Source organism: Corythoichthys intestinalis, chromosome 8 (assembly GCF_030265065.1).
Source record: "Corythoichthys intestinalis isolate RoL2023-P3 chromosome 8, ASM3026506v1, whole genome shotgun sequence".
Classification (NCBI taxonomy): domain Eukaryota; kingdom Metazoa; phylum Chordata; class Actinopteri; order Syngnathiformes; family Syngnathidae; genus Corythoichthys; species Corythoichthys intestinalis.
In genome coordinates this window covers 37387392-37412557 of record NC_080402.1, presented here as the reverse complement: position 1 = coordinate 37412557, position 25166 = coordinate 37387392, and the positions used below count along the sequence as shown (strand labels likewise).

General features: G+C 39.2%; 1 protein-coding gene across 3 annotated transcripts; it reads right to left on the bottom strand.

The window, feature by feature from the left end:
* Positions 1-1423: 1423 nt before the first annotated feature.
* On the bottom strand, positions 1424-25042 carry unc93b1 (unc-93 homolog B1, TLR signaling regulator). 3 transcript variants are annotated; one of them, XM_057844185.1, is made up of 13 exons: positions 23589-25042; positions 11939-12058; positions 11596-11737; positions 11356-11509; positions 11113-11274; positions 10588-10717; positions 9893-9986; positions 8186-8310; positions 7217-7399; positions 6246-6519; positions 6036-6157; positions 5365-5487; positions 1424-2927 (listed from the first exon to the last, which is right to left on the bottom strand). In XM_057844185.1, exons 1-13 carry the CDS (start codon positions 23604-23606, stop codon positions 2670-2672), a joined length of 1905 nt encoding a protein of 634 aa, XP_057700168.1. In that variant the 5' UTR covers positions 23607-25042; the 3' UTR covers positions 1424-2669. The 3 variants fall into 3 exon arrangements, with proteins under 3 accessions (XP_057700168.1, XP_057700170.1, XP_057700169.1); XM_057844187.1 differs by having other exon boundaries at positions 23638-23779; XM_057844186.1 differs by lacking the exon at positions 23589-25042 and adding an exon at positions 14419-14428.
* Positions 25043-25166: the final 124 nt, after the last annotated feature.

Here is a 25166-nt window from a genome sequence, read left to right as displayed (position 1 = left end):
TGGGCTACAGAGAAGCAGCAGTGGACTCTTGCTCAGTGGTCCAAAGTACTTTTAACAGATGAAAGCAAATTTTGCATGTCATTCGGAAATCAAGGTGCCAGAGTTTGGAGGAAGACTGGGGAGAAGGAAATGCCAAAATGCCTTAAGTCCAGTGTCAAGTACCCACAGCCAATGATGGTCTGGGGTGCAATGTCAGCTGCTGGTGTTGGTCTACTGTGTTTTATCAAGGGCAGGGTTAATGCAGCTAGCTATCAGGAGATTTTGGAGCACTTCATGCTTCCATCTGCTGAAAAGCTTTATGGAGATGAAGATTTCGAATTTCCCCACAACCTGGCACCTGTTCACAGTGCCAAAACCACTGGTAAGTGGTTTACTGACCATGGTATTACTGTGCTCAATTAGCCTGCCAACTCTCCTGACCTGAACCCCATAGAGAATCTATGGGATATTGTGAAGAGGAAGTTGAGAGACACCAGACCCAACACTGTGGATGAGCTTAAGGCCACTATCGAAGCATCCTGGGCCTCCATAACACCTCAGCAGTGCCACATGCTGATTGCCCCCATGCCACGCCACAATGAAGCAGTCATTTCTGCAAAAGGATTCCCGACCAAGTAGAGTGCATAGCTGACATAATTAATTGAAGGTCGACTTTTTTTGTATTAAAAAACACTTTTTTGTATTGGTCAGATGAAATATGCAAATTTTTTTTAGATAGGGATTTTTGGGTTTTGTTGTCTTTTTTGCCAAAATCATCAATATTAAAACAATAAAAGGCTTGAACTACTTCAGTTGTGTGTAATGAATCTAAAATATATGAAAGTCTAATGTTTATCAGTACATTACAGAAAATAATGAACTTTATCACAATATGCTATTTTTTAGAAGGACTAGTACTTAAATTAGCTGGACTAGATTATGCAGTGTGATACTTAAATTAGCTGGCCTCACTGGACTAGAAGATTCATGATACCTGCCAGGAACATGAACAAATGCTTAGAAGAGATATCATTAGGTACCCTAACACTAACCACAACCCAAACATATTCAAAACAATGTAAACGGTGCATCACAAAAGACATAACATACTGAATGACACTTAATGGCACCTGTTATGATTGTTACATTCTTGTGACACTATCAAGATATGTCTTCATATAAAGTGTCACCAAATGTAACGTTCAGAGCACTAATTTGTTCAATCGATTTTTCCATAAAAACTTGAAAAGTCAAGCAAAACTGGTTGACTTGAAATTTTAAGTTAAAACAACTTTAACTTTTCTATTAGTGTAAACTCATCAGAATTTCCATTAACTTTTTTATTAGTGTAAACTCATCAGAATTTCCAGGCCCTGTGTCCATAATATTTATTGAGAGAACACAAAAAATACACTATAAAGGGCCAGAAACTCAAAATAGGGAACTCAACTTTAAAGCCGATGAACTTAAAAGCAGAAGTAAAGGCAGGAAAACACCAAATGGTTTTAATCACAGCAAAAGTCAGACAGCAGCATCAAATACATTAAACAGTCACAGCAACAAAAGTGAATGGCAAAAAAGGTACAAATGAGCCAACAACACTGAACAAAAAATAGGTAAACTGTAAACGCACTCCAAGTCATAGACAAAGAAACAAATTCTCAACATTTTTCCTTTCCAAGGTTTTCTTTGCCTGTCTGCTTTGCTCTCGGCAGACGGCCACTCATCTCAGGAGAGCTTGCAAATATATTGAATTGCGCCAAACTCAGATCAGTTTATTAATGGCTTCAAGTCACAGTATTTTGTGAGAATTCTCTAAGCTTTTTGGAAGCCGGAATGTACCGTTTTCAGGAAAATTGACTTAGTAAATGATACACAATATGCGCAATTTCATCTTTTCTGACAACAGTTGCTATAGGCCCCGGCCAAGCCATCTAAGCATGGTAATAAGAGTATATGCAAATACACACATTTGTTGTGGTTTACTACGATACTTAACACTGTAATTGTTGACAGAAATGTGGACAGCGCGAGGCCGTCAGGTGTTTAAGTACTTGATTACTTCAAATTAATCTCCCCTGCTCTTATGTCGTTGCCTTTGGAAACTTGTGGACTGCAGTTGAATGCTTTGCTAATTAGCCAATCGTAGAAAACTGTTTATATTTAAATATGAAATACTGTATTTTAAATTTGACCCAGTCAGCCATCAATTAGTAATTGTTTGGAGGGCCTTGAATAAGTACATTCTGGGCATTTTCAAAACAAATTATATTGCAAACGCCATTCAAGGCCATCAATAATTATTTAAATAATATTAATACTAAATAACCTAAAAACCAAAATAGGTCACCTCAGACTTTTATAGCTTTTATGTCTTTAAATGTCTCTTTTATTACCACCCCCCCCACACACACACACACACCATCAACACACGCTTGTGAAATTGCATTCTTAAAGCCACATAGTTCAAAAGAAATAAACTCTAAACACAGAAAATACATTTTCAATCTGCAGAAAAGATCTAGCTTAATCGATTTTTTACAAAACTGTCACAATTCTGAATATAGTTACAGCTTGATAAAAGAACAATTTTCATTCATCGAAAACTAAGAATGATTTTAAGCATGATGAAATGAAAACTTGCGTCCCTGTCAAAATCACTCACTTCATTTCTCTTAATTTAATCGTGTTCATCCCCTCTGGCCCTCAATTGCATGGATATCCTCCTCCCTTTGCTGGTGATTTTCTGCCCTCTTCCTCCTGGCCCTGAGTGAGTCAGCTCCCAGATCACCATCGTCCTGGCGTTCGGCCTCCATGTTCTCGGCTCCAAACTCATTCACCAGCTCCTCTGCCTCTATGTCCTCAGCATTGTTTTCGTCATCCTCCTCGCTTTTCTCAGAGTCTGACTCATCTGAGTTGCCGTCTTCCAAATAGCGATAACCTTTGACCTGTGGGCACAAATGACATCATTACCGTAGGGTAGGAAATTGCTTTTTGTTGGTCAGCTCAGTGTTACAGTGGAAATACTGCATGATGCAAAAGACTAAGCATCACTGCCACACATTGGTTATTTAAAAAAAGCCCACTTTATTCAATTGGCAGCTTTTTTGTGATTTAGAAAAATAAATAAAAAGGACAGACGAACTAAAAACAATTATTTTCTTTAGAGCCTTTTTGCATGTCAAGGCCTTACCTTAGTAGTTGTTCTTCTACTTGTTGTTGTGTAATCTAACTTTTAAATCCTATTCCTCCGTCATTTGTGAACCGATCGTCTTGAAACTTGGTAGCTATGTAGCATGTGCCAGCATCTATTGATCCTCAGAGCCTGATTATTATTACTTTTTTGTATCAGAGCTGATTAATTATTTGCAGATTTATAGTTGGGAGCTAGCCAGTAAGGATAGCCTTCTGTAAGTTAGAAATTTGCCAGTAGAGGGCAGCCTTCAGCACACTAGTTTTTATATACATAACCCAGAAATTTAATTTAAAAAATGTTGATAATGTGGCCAAAGTTTTACGCACTATTGTAACAGAGATATAGCTCCGTTTAGAATAAAGCCATAACTTTCATACTAATGTTACATAGACGTCAGCACACAACTGTGCCTACAGTGGGGCAAATAAGTATTTAGTCAACCACCAATTGTGCAAGTTCTCCTACTTGAAAAGATTAGAGAGGCCTGTATATGTCAACATGGGTAAACCTAAACCATGAGAGACTGAATGTGGAAAAAAAAAAAAACAGAAAATCAGATTGTTTGATTTTTAAAGAATTTATTTCCAAATTAGAGTGGAAAATAAGTATTTGGTCACCTACAAACAAGCAAGATTTCTGGCTGTCAAAGAGGTCTAACTTCTTCTAACGAGGTCTATTGAGGCTACACTCGTTAGCTGTATTAATGGCACCTGTTGTAACTCATTATCGGTATAAAAGACACCTGTCCAGAACCTCAGTCAGTCACACTCCAAACTCCACCATGGCCAAGACCAAAGAGCTGTCGAAGGACACCAGAGACAAAATTGTAGACCTGCACCAGGGTGGGAAGACTGAATCTGCAATAGGTAAAACGCTTGGTGTAAAGAAATCAACTGTGGGAGCAATTATTAGAAAATGGAAGACATATTAGACAACTGACAATCTCCCTCGATCTGGGGCTCCATGCAAGATCTCACCCCGTGGTGTCAAAATGATAACAAGAACGGTGAGCAAAAATCCCAGAACCACACAGGTGGACCTTATGAATCACCTACAGAGAGCTGGGACCACAGTAACAAAGGCTACTATAAGTAACACAATGCGCCGCCAGGGACTCAAATCCTGCACTGCCAGATGTGTCCCCCTGCTGAAGAAAGTACACGTCCAGGCCCGTCTGCGGTTCGCTACAGAGCATTTGGATGATCCAGAAGAGGACTGGGAGAATGTGTTATGGTCAGATGAAACCAAAATAGAACTTATTGGTAGAAACACAGGTTCTCGTGTTTGGAGGAGAAAGAATACTGAATTGCATCTGAAGAACACCATACCCACTGTGAAGCATGGGGGTGGAAACATCACGCTTTGGGGCTGTTTTTCTGCAAAGGGACCAGGATGACTGATCTGTTTATTGGAAAGAATGAATGGGGCCATGTATTGAGAGATTTTGAGTGAAAATCTCCTTCCATCAGCAAGGCCATTGAAAATGAGACGTGGCTGGGTCTTTCAGCATGACAATGATCCCAAACACACAGCCAGGGCAATGAAGGATTGGCTTCGTCAGAAGCATTTCAAGGTCCTGGAGTGGCCTAGCCAGTCTCCAGAGCTCAACCCCATAGAAAATCTATGGAGGGAGTTAAAAGTCCGTGTTGCCCAACGACAGCCCCACAACATCACTGCTATAGAGGAGATCTGCATGGAGGAATGGGCCAAAACACCAGCAACAGTGTGTGAAAAGCTTTTGAAGAGTTACAGAAAACGTTTGGCCTCCGTTATTGCCAACAAAGGGTACATAACAAAGTATTGAGAAGAATTTTTGGTATTGATCAAATACTTATTTTCCACCATGATTTGCTAATAAATTCTTTAAAAATCAAACAATGTGACTGTCTGGGTTTTTTTCTCACATTCTGTCTCTCATGGTTGAGGTTTACCCATGTTGACAATCCCAAGTTACATGTCACAGCAGAACCATAGACTTCATAATATATATATTATGAAGTCAATGCTAGAGCGAAATCTCACAAATTTGAGGTTCAATGAAACCAAGTTTGCTATAATTTCCCCCCAAAACATCTGCAAATATAAATACATTTTGGTTAATCACCAAGAGAAAACACACATGAAACATGTTGGTGCATAAATATTTTAGCTTAGTAAATTACTGTGGAAGAAATAAGGAGGTTGGTCACCTTGTGCCTTGGACGTGGGATACGGGGCAATCTACGATGTACATTCTTGGCCAGGCGGTGTTCCATCACCCAGTAGCAATAGCATGCTAGCAGTAAAGTCACTAACAGGATGGCAAGTTTAGCCTTAATTAAAAAAGGAGAAAGACAGGATTAAAACAGCACCTTTCATTTCCAGCAGCTAATGTCTCTTCCCAACTTTTACGGAACTGAAAACTAATTCCCCAACAAAAGTGCAGTTTTGCCAGTTTACACATTTTAAAGGTTTTGGAGGCTGAAACTGCAAACATTTGAAAATGTGTGGTAAGGTTTTGGAAAAATAAAACTGTGTGAACTCTTAAAAAAACTTACTTGTACTTTGTGTTTTTTAGACAGTATTTTTTAAAATCTGAAAGATTTTCTAGTAACAAAAAAAGGCCGTCGGTTATTAATATCTTTTCTGAATCATTTCAATTGTCGTTTGTATTTGTCGTTTATGCTCCGCTGTTCACATTCCTCCACTGCACTATTTTTTCTTTGTTATGAACGACAGAGAAACAAAAAAAACAAAATCTCAGTCTATGTCAGCCTAATAAATAATCAATGTTCACATAAAATAGTCACATGACAAATATACTTGAGGCCATTAAGTATTTGAATTGGTTATTCCCAATCACTGACATCCAGTTACTTACCCTCATTGGCAAATCTGACCAAAGGTAAACTACAAAGATTGCAATGGCTTGCAACCAGTGATAGATTGTGTAGACGAAGTCCAGACGTTCTTTCTCCTCAGCATATAAAATACCAAGCACAGCTGAAACACACAAACAAATTACATTCATGCTAAATACAACAGCACATAAAGTACACACAACACTTCACGTAACTTAGGTGCTACTCACTGCTCACTCCAGTCTTGTTCAGGGCTGTACCAAGTCCCCAAAGCATAGAAATCACTAGAAGAGGGGCCTGATAACGCTGATCTCGTGGGGTTGGTGAAAACACCATGAGTACCACCAGTAGCACTAAATGCACAGCAGCTCCTCCTAATAGGCACACCCACCGCGGAAGACGGAGGAGCAAGAAGGCCAGGAAAGAGAAGCACGAGGTGGAGAGCCCATAGACCACAATCAAGAGCCAAAGTTTATTTAGACCCAAAGTACATACGCCATAGGACTGTATGGAGAGAAAAGAAATACATCTGGCATTATCGTTTGCTCTTTCAGCTGTATAGTACAGTGCGACCTTGACCTTTGTGTGCCTTAACCTATCTGCCAATATTATGGTCCAGGTTGCATTATTTAAAACAGTTAAGTGCATCGGGTGTGTGATTCCTTATATTCCCACTAGTGTTAACAATGAAGAGAAGACAGATAATACCTATCAATCTATGTATTTGCTGATCAGAATCCATCCCTTTTTATATTGGCGCTGAACTGCTTTTGCACACAGAGTTGTTCCAGGTTGAAGTTGGGATACTATTCAACAGAGTTTAGAAAGTTCTGATCAGGAAGTCCACTGAATTACAACTTAAAACCATATAATCCCATTTCGAATTTCTTCTTGGTTATTTACTACCACTGATGCACATATTTAAAGTTCATAAGGGATGTCAACCAACCAAGAGTATTACAGTAATTTCTACCCTTGAAAAGATGGAGAAAGTGGCAAAAATAAATAAATATATACATTGTAAAGATCAGGTTTTGCAAAACTGAGGTGGAATTCTGAAAAGTTTTGTTAGTATTGTTTGTGTTCAGTAAAATACTGTACAATGCTCAATGTGGAACATTGATTTTAGATGCAAGCGATTTGAGTCAAAGTCAAGGCACCACTATACTAATTAATAATAACCCAAGTGTCCTCTCAGTACCAAGGTGAGTCCGGTGACGGCGAAGAGAACTTCCAATCCACTGTAGATGAAGAAAGGGCAGAGAAGACGTAGGCGGTAGTCTCTAAAGTGTTTGAAAGGAAGCTGGAAAATATTTCCAAAGCCAATACTGCGGAGGTCGATCTCCTCTGTTGGACTGTATGCGGCGCCACACAGCACAAGGAACTGAATGAAGAAAAACAATAGTACTTTATATTTGAAAAATGAAAAAAAAAATGGGGAAAGGAGATTTTTTTTTCCAGGTTAAAGAAAAAAACTCAAAATGCATTCACTGTTATTCACTTCGTACATGAGTCCAGGGTGACCTACTTTAAGTTTATTTACGCTCATTTTCTCATAGATAATTGATAAGTAGTTGTGTGCACGCGTGCAGTCCCTATTACGATTTACTGATAAATGTGTGCAATTAGAAACACAGTGGTACACATTCTAACATTAAACGTATTTCAGTTTGACCAAAAGATCAGGAAGTAACGAAAGGTCAACATTGACTAATTTCACTATGTATGGTGAGATGATCAACAACTGATTTATTGCATGGATCTGAAGATCTAGTTCAATAGCTTAAGATCTACACTACTGAATAACTGATAATTCCCTCTGAAAGGCAGGATTTTTTTTTAACATCATGAGGCCATAGTATTGTACCTAAGGAATTGAGCGAAAGAAACAACTAACCGTTAAGAATATCGTAACAAGGGATAAACTGATATCTGATTCTTTGTTTGATATCACGGAACGATAATTATTGTGATATCAAGGGAAATGCAGTTGAAGCAAAACAGCAATCTCTTTGCTAGGCAAGTACATTCGTATTCCTCCAAAATGCTATTATTGCTGCAGCAGAGCACTTCTGCAACCCTGCTAAGCACACAGTATTGAGTACTGATATATTGAGACATCTCCAATTGTAAGAACTTTTAGGTGTGTGGCACAAATCGGAGCACTTACAATAATCATGGAAAGGAATGCGAAGCCCATGAAGATACTCTCAACGATGATCAGCTTCATTGACTGTGGTAGACTTTTCAACACAGTGGTGTTGAATCCCGGAATCACGCCACTGATTACAGCACCTAGTAGCAAGAGAGCAAGAAGGTTTATCCAGCTTAGCACTCCATACAAGAGAGTGACAAATGTAAGACGAATCATTGATTATATCAAAATTACAAATGTACAGCAAAGATTTCTGCTACTATTTGAATAAGTAAATCTAGACATTTTTGTTGCATTCGAAACCATAACGCTGCCAAAAATGAAAAGTGAATTTCTCTAATTTCTTGTGAAAACATTTTACCTGGCCCATTTTAAGATAGTTTTAACGTTTTATCCAAATTTTCAATCTTAATCCTTTCATGCATGAAATAGATCATTTTTATTTCGCAGCCCACCGGGCTATATTTTGCGACTCCCACTTAACTTCCTTTTGTAGTATTAGTGTTGCTTGTATTTTTTTTTTTAATTTTTTTAAATGGACAGCAAAAAAATTGTATATAAAATAAATAATTTAAAACAAAATGAATTCAATGAAGAAAACATTTGGAGTGGAGTCATGAGTAAAAAAAAAAAATCTAAATAAAACAAAATGTTGGTAATTTAGACAAATTAACACTTCATTTATTTATTTTTTTATTACTTGCTTCCTCACACAATTTAACTCTTGGGCTGCCATTGATTGTAATTAATCCTTTAATCGCTTCTAGCCCCTCCCAGTTACAATGGGTTGGACATCTATTGCCGTCAATGGGTGTTTTAAATATTAAATTTTCCTCTATTCCTAACTATCACAACACATATTCTGTGTCCTTGGCTGACAGTGAATAAATTAAGCTATTGATAACTTTTGAATAGATGTCCAATGTAAAGACCACTGTCCCTTGAAGGGTTAAGCTACAACTTCATACAGTGGTACCTCTAATTATGAAATTAATTGGAAGTAGTTTCTTAACTTGAAAATTCTGTAAGTAGAGACTTGTTTTCCATGTACGTAAATGCCCTAATCTGTTCCAAGCCCCTCAAAATTAAGAAATTAATCTTTTATAATGCAAAAAAAATGCATCAAAACATGTAACAAATATATTTTACAGTAAGATTATTGCAAACTAAACAAAAAATCTGAGTTGTGCAAAATGTAGAAAAAAAAACAAGAAGAGAGTAAAGAATTAACATTGATACACTCAGGTAAAGCTGTCGGAACACGAGGGCGAATGAAGAGGACGCGGACAGTAGAGGTCCCTCTTCGCCAATTGGATGCCAGGAATGCTAGGCAATAGACAATTGTAGAGGAGCTATATATGAACACTATGTTCCGTTCAGTCAACTCTGGGAGCTGCGAGTCCTAGCCATACTGTATTTCTGCCTTTCTTATCCTGAAATTTCTTTTTTAACAAGAGCCAATATTTTCCCATTGAGGCGTGTCTTGACCTGAAAATTCTGCATGTAGAGAAGTTCTTGAGTAGAGGTACCACTGGATTATAACATTTTTATCTAGTCAATTCTTACCATTAGTTCCATACATTGGCAGATTTTTTTCACTTAAAAACATTTCAATAAGACTGTGTGTTTTACATGAGTGTGATCTTCACATTGTGCACCACATTTCTAATTTCGGTACGTAATTTCAATTTAAAAGGTTGAAGTGGATCAATGTGACTTTACCACACTTGTTGACTTTCGAGAGAACATGACTGGGGTCTTGGATGTAGCCATTGAGAATGAGACGCATGGGTAACTGGGCAAAGATGAAGCTCAGCTAGTGAAAGACAGGGAAGACTCATGAGGTTGTTGTACATGATTGAGATCAATAAAATTAGTATTACTTTCAACAAATATCTAATTAAAAGATGTTAGATTGATAAGAAATGCAAGTTCATGAAATAATTTCCATTTAAATGTATGACATGTATTTATTAGATACAGACTAGTACAAGATTTTGGCATGCTTTAAATCTGCAGTACATGAAAGCATCTCACCGTCCTCTTATACTGTATACTGTACCGCGTATAATGGAAAAAGTTATCAATTTGCATTTTATTGTCAAATGACTTTTTTTTTGTAAATTAATCAACTTGGTCTATGGTACCATGTTTTCATCTTTATGTGAAGCAGCATTTATGTTTTCTGCTCCTACTTGCAGTTCAAGTTTCTAACTTTTCTAGTTGGAACAGGCTACAAGGGATTTCTGTTTCGTAGGTCCAAAGTAATTTTACTACAATGGTTGCTGAGTTCTAACTTACTATTTTCTAGACTGATAACGATCATTTGTACAGTTGAAACATGTTAAACTGGCAACTATTGTCACAGTTTTGTGCATGTTGAATCTGAGAACGTCACATTTTGTCAATGGACTCACATTGAAGATGATATTGAAGATTGACTGGAAGACGATAATGTATTTGTGGCATGCTCCTTTTGGAATCTTCTTCTGCTCCTGTACATGCTCTTCCTTATAGTTGACGTATTCGTAATATTGCTGTGCCATCCTGTGTATGTTATGTGGCAGCATGACATTTTTAGACAGTGTTTCAAATCTCATTCATTAAATACCATTGGGACCAACATTCAAACACAGTACTAATTAAGCTTCAAAAGTTCAGAGTGAATCAAAAATTAGACAAAGGTTTTATTTCTCTAATCTATGTTAGCCACTGTAACATTATAAATCAAACCCAATTAATTTAGAGCACTAATTCAGAATCCCAATATTCCGTATATTTAATCCTATGCCAGAATTTCAATTGGATACAATAGAATACATTTAAAAATCCCAGTTCACAATATCATTACCTGACGTTGCTTTTCAATACATTTTTAAACTTTAAATTGAAAAGCAAAGTAAAATAAATACCAGCGCTTTATGATGCATGTACTTACTCACCTTGTGATATAATTTCCAAGGGAGGCCCACAGTGGCACAATGGCCACACCGATAGCAACAGCAGATGGAACCAAGGTGTAGTAACGCTCCCAGTAATTGGTAGAGACAAAAAATGCATAGACCCCTGAAGCCAAAAACATCATCCACTTTGTTCCTAGAAATCTTCAATAAAGGCAATTGGGTAGCATGTTTTAGCAAAGCACCAATATATAATTTAAAGAATTGTTGTTTGTGGGTGTCTACCTGATGAAAATGGGGGTGTAAAGAAGGCCTAATATGGGTGTTACATTGATCCCCCTCAGCATCTTCCGATCAATGTCCTGAAGACCGAGGTTGCTGTACTTTACTTCACGATACGTCATATCATAATGAAGGATAAGCTGCATTTGCAGTAACCCTGGACAATGCAAATCACAAAATGAGCAATTTAGTTTGGGGCTTTATTTGTTTGACTCACATCCAACTATGACAGGTCCCTCTCACCCATGTATACGCTGTACAGAATCATGGCTCCAGTACTGGCTGCCACCACATTCTTAATGACTCCAAATCGCTTCCTCCTGTAATATTTTTTCTCTTCCTCTTCCTCGTTGAATTCTGCCTGTGGACCTAAAAATTCCTCCAACTTTGGGAAGTAGTGGTTAATTGTATGCAAATCATGAGAGTGAAATTAGATTCATATCACCTGCAAGCAGGAATTATCATGAGAGTGAAATTAGATTAATATCAACTGCAAGCAGGAATTAGTTCCCTTAACCCAAAGTCTGACTGTGACAAGTTCTAGACAACAAAGTCCTCATAAAATAATTTGAACTAGAAAGCTCACCTGACCATGCATGTTGTCGTCTTCTTGACCAACAGCCTGCATTTCATTACCAGCGCCATTTGGGGGCGCTAAAGCGTTATCCACCTCGCTAAACTCATCCTGTACATTTGTGGCCGCCATCTGGTGACCACAAAGAGCATAACACCAAATCAATTGGGATTAACAACATTGCATGTAATTATTCAAACCAATGAAATTAACATGACTATTTAGCGATTTTATATTCCGTTTGAAATCCCAATTTTTGGGGGGGGTATTATTAGGGTAATTATTTTTTTAATGTGTATATTTGATTACATTAGGAGCAGCTGAAGCATACCATTTCATATTGGTAACAATAGTAACTTAATGACATCTCATCAGCGGTTTGGACATTTGTTAGTCAAACTGTATTTTAATGCTTCAATGACTTGAACCGGTGAGCTCGTGGATTTTACCAAATTGTGAATATTCTCGCCGGGAATACTTTGCCAGGCCATCACTGCATTCATATCAACTTGCTTGTTTCTGTCCATAATTGCTGTCGTTACTTTTCCCTTTTTTGTTGACAAAAAGTAAAAAGCAGGCCAGAGTGTTTACTTTTTTTCATTATTTTCTAATACTCTGAACATTGAGTTTTGACTAACAGGGTTACGCCCAACACAGCAGAAGTATACAGTACTTTATATAGCTAATAAAGCATATAGTTAAGTGAAATTGATGGTTGAAGTACACAAATTAAATTGTCATTTTTATGTTTTACCTGACAAGAAGACAATAAATACGTATACACTATTCAAAAAAGTAAAGGGAACACTAAAGTATCACATTGTAGATATGAATGAATGAAATATTTTTATTAAATACTTTGTTCCTGCCATAGTTGAACGTGCTGAGAACAAAATCACACAAAAATTATCAATGAATTCAAAAGTATCAACCCATGGAGGTCTAGATTTGGAGTTATACTCAAAATGAAAGTGGAAAAACACACTACAGGCTGATCCAACTTTGACGTAATGTCCTTTAAACAAGTCAAAATGAGGCTCAGTAGTGTGTGTGGCCTCCATGTGTCTGTATGACCTTCCTACAACGCCTGGGCATGCCCCTAATGCGATGAAGGAGGGTGTACTGGAGGATCTCCTCCCAGATTTGGACCAGGGCATCACTGAGCTCCTGGACAGTTCGAGGATCAACCTGGCGTCGCCAGATGGACCTAAATATAATGTCCCTGAGGTGTTTTATTGGATTTAGGTCAGGTGAATGTGTGGGCCAGTCAATGTTATCAATTCCTCCTTCCTTCAGGAACTGATTGCATGCTCCAGCCATATGAGGTTGGGCATTGTCATGGACCGGGAAGAACCCGGTCCCACTGCACAAGCGTAGTTTATGACAAAGGGTCCATGGATTTCATCCCAATACCTAATAGCAGTCAGGGTGCCATTATCTAACCTGTAGGGGTCAGTGTGTCCTTCCATACCTTCACTGACCATCAATGACCTACCACCACATCCGTCATGATGCATGATCTTGCGTGCAGCATAACGTTCTCTACCGCATCTCCGGACGCTTTCACGTCTGGTGCATGTGCTCAAGTTGAACATGCTTTCATAGGTGAACAACACAAACCCAGTGGCATAGTTGCAAATTTTGGTGGTCTATGGCAAATGCCAATCGAGCTCTACGGTGTTGGGCAGTGAGCACAGGGCTCACTACAAGACGTCGGGCCCGCAGGCCATTCTCATGGAGCCTGTTTCTGATTGTTTGGTCAGGAACATTCACACCAGTGGCCTGCTGGAGATCATTTTGTAGGGCTTTGCATTCTGTTCCTCCTTGAACAGAGGAGCGAACCCCGATAGCCAGCCATCAGACCGGCGAGGGCGCGGTCAACGTGAGGCGTGGGGGCTACCCGCCGCCGAGCGGGTGAGCTTTCCCGTGTTAAGTCAACCTATGCGGCAGGCTCTCAGATGGAGGCGTGCGCCTCACATCGAGCTCGTCGTCTGCATGGGGCGCGCTCTTCTCGGCTGGGGCTGGAGCTGATGGTTCGAGTCGGCCTGAAGAGTGGTGGGCATGATTCTTGTTTCCTCAAGCTTTTCAGAAATACACCATTGGTGTAGCCACTTGTCACTCAAACATGTCTGACCAATAGCGAAGTGCAACATTTGTATTAAAATGATTCAATTTTTTAAAAAAATAAATTAATAAAAAAGTGAGTGAAAATACAGAGCAGTGGGGAAAAAAATGAAAAAAGAACAACTGACCCACAGGGTCCTAACACCGTTGAAACCCTTTTTCCACTTCAAAAAAATGTGCGTTCTAAACTTTTGCACATCAAAAAAAGTGAGTTACACTTCAATCAAAAAAATTGATATTTTTTCCCCCCACGATATTTTTATTGATTTTCAAACTAATAATTCACACCATCAAAACAATACCATAAAGAGACCACACCAAGAACACATAAAAAACAAAAACAAAAGAAAAAATAGTTGTTCCTCTACCATTATTAGGCTCCAGCTTCACCCCCTTTATCCTCCATAAACACAGAATCACAGTCCCTAATATTGAAGTAAAAAAAAAACATTATTTTAAATTTTTAAAAATTTTAACATTTAAAAAATATATATTTTTAAATAATATTTAAAAACAAATATTGTTTTTAGGGCAGGGCAATTTTCTTTTCTGCAAATATATATATTTTTTTGATTGAAGCAACTTTTTTGGGGACGGAATGATTTAGACACAAATGTCCTACCGCTAATATAGCCAAAACACAAAAAGGATTTCTTCAATGAAAAACATTTTCAGTGAAAAATTAAGTGTTCAAATGCAAATTTTTGAGTATCAAATATTTTTTTGGAATAAAAAAACATTTCTATGATTGAAAAAAGTTTTTTTTGGGGGGGGGGGGGGGGGGATTAAAGTGACTTTTTATGGGGGGAAAATATGTTTTGTTTGAACCAACTTATTTTTTTATTGAGTAATAAAGAAACAAATGTCCTAGCCAAAATGTGGCCCAAACGCAAAACAACATTACTTCAATCAAAAAAGTAGTTTCAATAGAAAAAACTTCAATCAAGAAAAAAAACACCATGGATGACACACGTAGCTCATCCAAGCTCGGAATAGCGCTTTTAGGTCTGGAGATCAGGAGGCGTACAGCAGAGCCAGGGCTGCCCTCGGGAAAGGGATCAACATCGCCAAGCAGCACCACAGGAGGCACATCGAAGCCAGGTTTGCCGACTCAGCAAATCCCAGGCAGGTCTGGGAGGGCATCCGGGCCATAACGGGCTATAAAAAGAAGACACCACCTCTCCCAGCCAGTCCCACCTTGGCTGTGGACTTAAATGCTTTTTATGCCCGCTTAGATAAGGAAAATAACGACCAGGTTCAACCCCACCTCCCCTCCACAGGTCCTGCTCCAGTCCTGACTGAGCGCGAAGTGAGGCGTGCTCCGCGCCGCATTAACACCAGGAAGGCTCACGGACCAGATGCTGTGCCGGCCCGGGTGTTCAAAGAGAGTGTGCTGCAGAGCTTACTGATGTCTTCACCTACGTCTACAACACTTCGCTGCCAACTTCCTGGGTCCCAGCCCGCTTCACGTTCCCCAAGCAGCTCCAGGTCACAGGCCTGAACGACTACAGGCCCGTGGCTCTCACCCCCATCCCTGCCAAATGCATGAAAAGACTGGTCATCAGCCACATCAAGGCCGCCATACCACGTCACATGATCCATACCAGTTTGCTTACAGGGAAAATCGCTCAACAGAGGACGCCATCACTACAGTGCTCCACGCACTACTGGAGCATCTGGAGCTTAAAAACACCTACACACGCCTCCTGTTTGTGGATTACAGTTCGGCCTTCAACACCATCCGCCCATACAGCCTACGCCCCAAACTCCAACAGCTAGGACTTAACACCACCCTGTGCAACTGGATCGTGGACTTCCTCACAAATCGCACAGAGTGTCAGAGTGGGTAATAACACCTCCTCCACCCTTGCCATCAAAACCGGGGTTCCCCAGGGTTGTGTGTAAGCCCTCTGCTCTATACTATACATTCACCTATGACTGCTCTGCCTCCTCCCCCTCCAACCTCATCGTCAAGTTTGCAGACGATACCACTGTTCTTGGACTTATCGCCTACAACGATGAGACGGAATACAGGAAAGAGGTGCAACATCTGGCGTCATGGTGTAGCAACAACAACCTGGTTCTAAACATTAAAAAGACCAAAGAAATCATTGTGGACTTTCGTAAGTGCAAGCCAAAACACCAAAGCCCTCTCACCACTGGCTCGGAGGTGGTGGAGAGGGTCAGCTGCTTTAAGTTCCTGGGGGTGACTGTGGCAGAGGACCTATCCTGGAACAATCACATTGCATAAGTAGTCGGTAAGGCCCAACAGCGCCTCTTCAACCTGAAGAAGCTGAGGAGCCACAACATCCCCAGACCACTGTTGGTGAACTTTTACAACTGTGCCATCAGCAGCGTTCTGACGTATGCATTTCTGGCTTGGTACGCAGGCTCCACCAAAGCAGACCAGCAGGCACTCCAGCGTGTGCTAAAAACAGCAGGGAAAATCACTGTGACCCCCCCTACCAGAGATAAGCAACATCTACAATACACGCTGTCTTAACAGAGTGCAGAACATCCTGCGGGACAAATACCACCCTGCCTATCGCCTGTTCTACTTTCTACCCTCAGGTAGAAGGTACAGATCAATGAGCAGCCGTACTAAAAGATTTGCAAACAGTCTGTACCCTCAGGCGATAAGACTGCTGAATTCACAAGTACACTGAAATTGCTGTTATGGGTATGCGGTCATTAGGATTGCACTTGACAATGTGGGGAGCGGGGGGGAGAGAATGGTTATGTAAATTTATCAATATTTATTATTTATTTATGGTGGGGATTAGGGGTGTGACAAAATATCGGAAAAAATTTTTTTATTGAAGCAACTTCTTTTTTGATTAAATAATAAAGACACAAATCTACCTCCATAACCTTGCAGGATCATAACAAAAAAAATATAAAAGCTGTTTTTCATGCTGCAGGAGATGGGGTTTGGGTCAGGGTTGTAGACTTCTAACAAGAACCATTTTTGCTTCTACTTTACTATTATTTGGCAGTGTTTCCCACCACGTTTGCCCCCCCCGCCAAGAAAAAAAAAAAAATCAGATGCGTCAGTCAGCCGATTACACAGCTGTAGCCCACTCCACTCTACTACCCGCGCGAGCGAGAGCGCGCGCGCGCATGCACACACACAGACACACGCACCAACAGGTCGCGCTCATAGACGGGACTACTAGCCTGGTACACCAGACTCATAGCTGTGCTATGCAGGCATGAAAATCTCTCACCTTTCGGCGAAATTCGCCGTTTTGAAGTCAAAAAGGGCGACCTACGTGAATTGCGTAGATCCGAGGAGAAATTCTTTTCGCGCGCACTCCTTACGTGAACATGGAGTGCTCGGAGAGCCTTTGGTTGCATTGCAAAGCTGCGAAAACAAAAAGCAGGCCTTATCCACACCGGGGCAGACCAGAGCGTAGCATACACACTTGCCTGTATTTGCCAGCAGATTGAATTTGGTGAGTAATGGTTTCAATCGTTTTCACATTTTGCGATATAAAAAAGTTACTGCCATTCGTTCCAGAGCTAGCCAAATCTCCCATGAAAAAAAATAGCTCCCGTTAAATTGGCGTCAAGCTTGTGTATTTAGCGGTAATATAAAAGAAGAAACACACTGTTGAGTCATATTAAGCGGCATGCTCTCGGATGGAGGGGGCGCCTCGCATCGCTCCCGTTGTCTGCCTGAGACGCATTATTTTCAGCTGAGACTTGTGGGAGAGTGGTGGGAATGAGTCCTGCGTCTTAAAGCTTTTCAGAAATACAGGGATCCCTCGTTTTAGCGGTTAATGGGGACCAGAACGAGCCGCAATAAGTGAAAACCGCGAAGTAGCCCCCCCCCCCCCATTTTATTGTGCGTGTTAGATGATACATGTTTTTTTTTTCACTTTTTTCACCAAAGTATCATTTATAAATGGTTTTCTAGCACTTCAAAATGTAAGAATTATGATAAGTTTTAAACATGTTACTGCCCCACCGAATTATTTATAAACAAGAATAAAGTAGTAAGAAAATGCTTGGCTTTATTAAACCCTCTCAGGCTTTGGTAAACGGTGATTGACACATGTGCAAAGTTTTTCTTTTTATATATATTTTTTTGTTTGAAGCAACGTATTTGATTGAATAATAAAGACACAAATGTCCTAGCCAAAATGTGGCCCAAACGCAAAACAACATTACTTCAATGGAAAAATTTGTTTCAATCAAGAAAAATAGTTTTCAAATGCTTTTTTTGTCTCAAGTTTATTTTTGCAATCAAAAACAATTTTTTTTATCGAAGTGACTTTTTGGGGATTAAAAGTATATACTGTATTTTGATTGAAGCAACTTTGTTTTTGATAGAAGTAACTTTGTTTTTAGATTGAATAACAAAAACACAAATCTACCTCCATCGTTATTGAGAGAGAAAGAAATTAAGAAAGCTTTAAAACTAAAAGCCACCGGGGAGTCTGTTTTTTTTAAATATTTATATTTCATTACATAGACATGCCTCGTAGGGAAGGGAGATTGAGGGATAAAAAAAAGGAGTTAGATGAGGCTGCTAAAGGCAGTGGATACCTCATCAGCTGGGTGAATAGCAGACCTGGTAAGAACAAGTTTGCAAGGATAGTCGGGTATTAAATACAATTATAAACACAATTACAATGTTATTTTTCTATAAGATTTTATGTCATTGCTTTATTAATCATTAGGTGCTAGAGTTATTAAGTATGGATAATAATGAAATAATAGTTTTAAGAAAACTGTGCTGTTGGTGGCTCAGTGACCATCTGATGTGGTTTGTTCTCAGATGAACAAGTTAAGGAAGGAAGTTTTGATGCAGAGGTTGAAGGAAGAAAAGAGGCAGACTGACTGAGTCACAGCCAGAAAGTATTGATGACAGTTTTGATTTCTATTCACTGTTGCCCCCTCCCAATTAAAGTATGTCACAGTCGCAGCCAATTATCATCTAAAGCTGGTTAAAATTGAAGTTATGTTGTTTTAAGGTGTATTAAATACTTGTTCATGTGCTCTTTTGATCTACGAGCACCCGCCCCTCCACCGGTCTCTGCATGGCCCTGCTGAAACACAGTGTGGGTCGACAGAGCTCAATATTTTGTTGGGGTGTACAGTGTGCTGGAACATATTTCCTCCACACCCTTCTCACCTTTTTAACCCCTGACCCATTTTCATGCCTGGCTATGAGAGTATGAGTCTGGCCACCATTAAGCAGAAAAAAATTTCCAGGGCGGAGCCAGCCACAGCAAATAGACAGCGGAGCGGGCCAATCAGCGACGGGCTGACGCGACATCGGTTAAGCGACAAGAAACTAGCGAGAGACATTTCAACATATTCAACACGGCTAGCGCGAGACAGACTGTTGGTTTTAGCGACTCGATGTGTTTTTGGTCATGTAAAACCGAATTTACCGCAGATTGGAACATATTGCCGCTGAGTCTGGTGTACCAGGCTACGGGACTACTGTCTGCTGCATTCTGCTGCATTTGTCGCGATCCGGCAACACCGCATACAGCAATTTATATTACCTTCAGTGGTCTCAAAATGCCCTAAAGAGATACACAAGGCTTGAAAATGTACACACACACCCTACCCCGAGGGTCAGAGACCCTCCCACCACAGTCTCCTAAAATCCTGTGGGAAACACTGATTTGGTATCATCAAATTCATCAACAGTGCACATTTAAGACGCTATGTCCGTGTATGTTACCACTGATTTCGTTCACTGTGGGAGACACATAAAAAAGGAATTTCCATTAGACCTGAACGATATTGGAAATAACCTACATTGTTACTTTTGGGGTATTTGCGATATATTGTGATATACTAGTATATTGCAATATTAAAACTAGAAGAATTTTTACCAGATGACTTGAATAGCTATGTTTGGGAAAAAATTTAGTTGACTTACCACGTTTTGTATGCGTGTATTGCTTTCAGTAGTTAATTAGATTGTTTTTCCTCATTATTTTTGTATTCTTAATTTTTTTTCTTTATTTTATATTCTTGAAACAATTTATCATATTCATTATAAAAATGTTATCTTAGTTTCTGTATATTTTTATTGTTGCATTATAGATTTAAGGCTTGAATTTACTTTAATTGTATTATTTTATATATATGTATATACGGTATATATATATATACAGTGCCTTGCAAAAGTATTCGGCCCCCTTGAACCTTGCAACCTTTCGCCACATTTCAGGCTTCACACATAAAGATATAAAATTTTAATTTTTTTGTCAAGAATCAACAACAAGTGGGACACAATCGTGAAGTGGAACAAAATTTATTGGATAATTTAAACTTTTTTAACAAATAAAAAACTGAAAAGTGGGGCGTGCAATATTATTCGGCCCCCTTGCGTTAATACTTTGTAGCGCCACCTTTTGCTCCAATTACAGCTGCAAGTCGCTTGGGGTATGTTTCTATCAGTTTTGCACATCGAGAGACTGACATTCTTGCCCATTCTTCCTTGCAAAACAGCTCGAGCTCAGTGAGGTTGGATGGAGAGTGTTTGTGAACAGCAGTCTTCAGCTCTTTCCACAGATTCTCGATTGGATTCAGGTCTGGACTTTGACTTGGCCATTCTAACACCTGGATACGTTTATTTTTGAACCATTCCATTGTAGATTTGGCTTTATGTTTTGGATCATTGTCCTGTTGGAAGATAAATCTCTGTCCCAGTCTCAGGTCTTGTGCAGATACCAACAGGTTTTCTTCCAGAATGTTCCTGTATTTGGCTGCATCAATCTTCCCGTCAATTTTAACCATCTTCCCTGTCCCTGCTGAAGAAAAGCAGGCCCAAACCATGATGCTGCCACCACCATGTTTGACAGTGGGGATGGTGTGTTCAGGGTGATGAGCTGTGTTGCTTTTACGCCAAACATATCGTTTTGCATTGTGGCCAAAAAGTTCAATTTTGGTTTCATCTGACCAGAGCACCTTCTTCCACATGTTTGGTGTGTCTCCCAGGTGGCTTGTGGCAAACTTTAAACGAGACTTTTTATGGATATCTTTGAGAAATGGCTTTCTTCTTGCCACTCTTCCATAAAGGCCAGATTTGTGCAGTGTACGACTGATTGTTGTCCTATGGACAGACTCTCCCACCTCAGCTGTAGATCTCTGCAGTTCATCCAGAGTGATCATGGGCCTCGTGGCTGCATCTCTGATCAGTTTTCTCCTTGTTTGAGAAGAAAGTTTGGAAGGACGGCCAGGTCTTGGTAGATTTGCAGTGGTCTGATGCTCCTTCCATTTCAATATGATGGCTTGCACACTGCTCCTTGAGATGTTTAAAGCTTGGGAAATCTTTTTGTATCCAAGTCCGGCTTTAAACTTCTCCACAACAGTATCTCGGACCTGCCTGGTGTGTTCCTTGGTTTTCATAATGCTCTCTGCACTTTAAACAGAACCCTGAGACTATCACAGAGCAGGTGCATTTATACGGAGACTTGATTACACACAGGCGGATTCTATTTATCATCATCGGTCATTTAGGACAACATTGGATCATTCAGAGATCCTCACTGAACTTCTGGAGTGAGTTTGCTGCACTGTAAGTAAAGGGGCCGAATAATATTGCACGCCCCCCTTTTCAGTTTTTTATTTGTTAAAAAAGTTTAAATTATCCAATAAATGTTGTTCCACTTCACGATTGTGTCCCACTTGTTGTTGATTCTTGACAAAAAAATTAAATTTCATATCTTTATGTTTGAAGCCTGAAATGTGGCGGAAGGTTGCAAGATTCAAGGGGGCCGAATACTTTTGCAAGGCACTGTATATTTAATATGTTTTTAAGAACTGAAAGTGCAAAAAATTGCAGAACTGCGAAATATGTTTGTGTTCATATACTACTGTTTAATCCAGGCTATAGGGGTTTATCTGCGAATTTTCAAGATTGCTGTTTATAAAAGGGACACAGGAAGCCATGTCTCTGCACACTTGCTGCTTATATGAAGCAAACCAAAAGTTTACGTGTTCAAAAAAATAATAATTGCACATCCTGCGATACGACTATTGCGCATGCGCACATCGCGATGGCGATAAACGATATATTGTGCAGCTCTAATTTCCATGTGCTTGCATTCTGGTGGTAGGTGTAAAGAAGTGACAGTAATATTGACTTTAACGAGTATTTTTGTCTCCATAACAAACCTATCGCTTCTGCCTTCCCCTCCTACATACACAACATATTCTTACTTCTCTATATAACTTCTTCTATACTTACTTCTCTATATAACTTCCCAATGGTGAATCGGGGGTGGGGGAGTGGGGGTGCAGTGGGGCCAGGCCCTCCCTGGTGGCCGAAAAGTGTCATTGCAAGTAATTGACAATACAAGTTGTAAAGCAATAAAACAAATAACAAAATTGAATGAAATGAACAAAGAAAAAAAAGATATTTTTAAAATGGGCCAAAATATTTTTTGAATAGATCACGTGACTACACCTTAGACGGTCATTGCTTTGCTTAAACCACCCGAGGACCGAAGAAGCAAGATGGATACACGTAATTTTTTTCAAGCCTAAGCTTTCAAAAGGGACAACTACTGAGCAAGAACCAAAGATTGAAAATGTGGACCATGAAATGCAAGATGGTAAGCAGGGTTTCAATTTGCCCAACTAAAGACGCCAATCGTACAACAGAGCCATCACTGGTGTCTTGCCAATGTAGTAACCTCCGCCAAAAATTGAATCCCCTGGCCGCAGGAGCGCACACACACATTATGAGTTACGTCGACTTAAACAATTAATTGAAGCCAGAAAAGAACCACAGCTACATATTTTGGACATCGACGTTTATCAAACTGGAGAAACTCCATACAGGACTTAAATTACAGTAATAACAGTTATAGGTCATCCTAACAGTAAAACATTGCCTTTTTTACGTTCAGTACGTATGTTACGTTATACGACAGAATTTTTTTTTTTTTTAATGGATGTGCCATGTTTTAAAACCTCGTACATAACTACATCACCATAACACGCAAATCAGTGCAGCACAGTGGCTCCGCCCAGGGGATACCATTTTTGACTGGGGTAACAACATTGGCAGACACCGGTGGGCCCACCATATTCAATCGATGATAATCTTGGAGAAAGGTGTAGCCTAAGTAGCCTGATTTGGAATTTCCCTCAAGAATGATGGGAAACAAAAAACGCTTATTTTCAACTAATTATTATAAATATTCTTGTAAGTTAATTTTATCGCTGAGACTGTGTTTCGGGGTCATCAACATGTTGTGTCCCTCCTGCCCCAAAAGTCAAACTCCGCCTATGATGGTGATGAACTCTTAACAATCTCCTTTAGGCAGTCATTTCAGGTAAATTATACAGTTCTTAAGATTTTATATAAATTTGAAATTAACAGTAATTTAAGTAGCCTACTTTCCATTTGTTTGTATTGAGATTTTAAACATTTTGAAGCCGAATAGACACGTGAAATACTGAATTGTTTGATTTCTTGCACTGCACCCCCCCCCCCCAAAAAAAAAAAAAAAAAAAAAGTTATTAAAACATTTCAGCTTATCATCGAGTCGTGCGTTCTCACCTGAAATCGAGCGTGCATTTACAGTTCTCGTCTACTTGCAGCCACTTACCGTGTCGTAGTTTAGGGTTGAGGGTCGAGTGTCCGATTGTGTGTTACAGAAGCAAAAACACTGAGCCGCTTTTAGGCTTTCGTTTTCCAGTATGCGAGCCACAGGTATACAATTCAATAAGTTTCGAGAGGAACCGAAAGCTAATTTTCTTCACTTCCTCCCCATCTGTTCGTGTTTGCCTTAAAGGTACAGGGACAGATTTCTTGTAATACGCGCTTCAAAATCCACCAGTTTCTATTCATAACGCCCATGCCAAATAATACTGGGGGTGGTACGGGCTATGAGCCTGTTTTACTCATTTTAAGAGGGAAAAGCATATCAGCTCGGCTAGCATGACTTTGGAGGGCTGCCAGACTGGGTCAAACGTCACAAAATTAGAAGGGGGGGGGGGGGGGGGGGTCTACTTACAGCACACTCCTCATTTAAGGAGGTAGATTTGTGTCTCTATTATTCAATCCAAAAGTTGCTTCAATATATATTTTTTTTAAAGTCGCTTCAATCAAAATATATATTTTCAATTTAAAAAAAAAAGTCGGTCCAATTAAAAACGTGCTTGGATGCAAAAATAAATTTAAGAATAAAAAAAAAAATGCATTTGAAAATTTGTATTGAAACTTTTTTGATTGAAGTAATGTTTTGTGTTTGGGCCACATTTTGGCTAGGACATTTCTGTCTTTATTATTCAATAAAAAAATTTTTTTCTTCAAACAAAACCAAATAAGACCAATCCAAAAAGAAAGTTTTCAAAGGCATTTTTTTTTTGGTTTCAAATGTATTTTTGCATTCACTTTTTAATTGACGTGACTTTTTATTGAAGATATATATTTTGATTGAAATGTTTGATTAAGGCAACTTTTTTTTAATTTATTGAATAATAAAGACACAAATCACCTCCATAAAGGCCTTGTTCCTCATTTTACTTTCAAATACTAAATGTTTTACACTTGACACTTTTTCTAGGACTTGATATACTTGAGGTTAAATTTGAAAATTTATGTCACACTTTAAAGACTCAGGAACACTGACCCTGATACAAAATTCAGGGGAAAAACTGGTTAACATGCCAAGATTACAATAGAGATGTAATAGGCACGCTAGGTTCCTTATAGGATTAGAACAAACAAAGCAGGATGGGGAACTATGTGAGGTGATGCAAAGAAAGGTCCAGAACTCTTATTGGCCATGGTAGATTATTTATAAATCTAACTAAACAATGTAAGGTAAGAAGGTTCTGAACCAAAGCTAGAACTATTTGTGATGTATTGCATATACTGTATTAGAAAAAGGAAAACATCTGCATACAATAGTCAAATAAAGTATAAAAATAATAATAATAATAAATGCAAACATATCCCATGACTTCACACTGAATGACCAGGCCAGGCTGAACATATTAGTCCATATCTGGAGAGACTGTTATATTTTTTATGAAAGATTTTAAGGTGTCCACAGTTTCTCTCACTGGACCTGGATTACTTTAAATTCTGATGCATTTGCCCACAGACATCACCCAATTAAAACACTTCCTG

Coding starts and splice junctions, on each gene's coding strand:
- unc93b1 (XM_057844185.1), bottom strand. Junction 7,400..8,185: donor CATTCCTTTCCATGATTATT/GTAAGTGCTCCG, acceptor TTCTTCATTCAG/TTCCTTGTGCTGTGTGGCGC. Junction 5,488..6,035: donor GGTCAGATTTGCCAATGAGG/GTAAGTAACTGG, acceptor TTTTTAATTAAG/GCTAAACTTGCCATCCTGTT.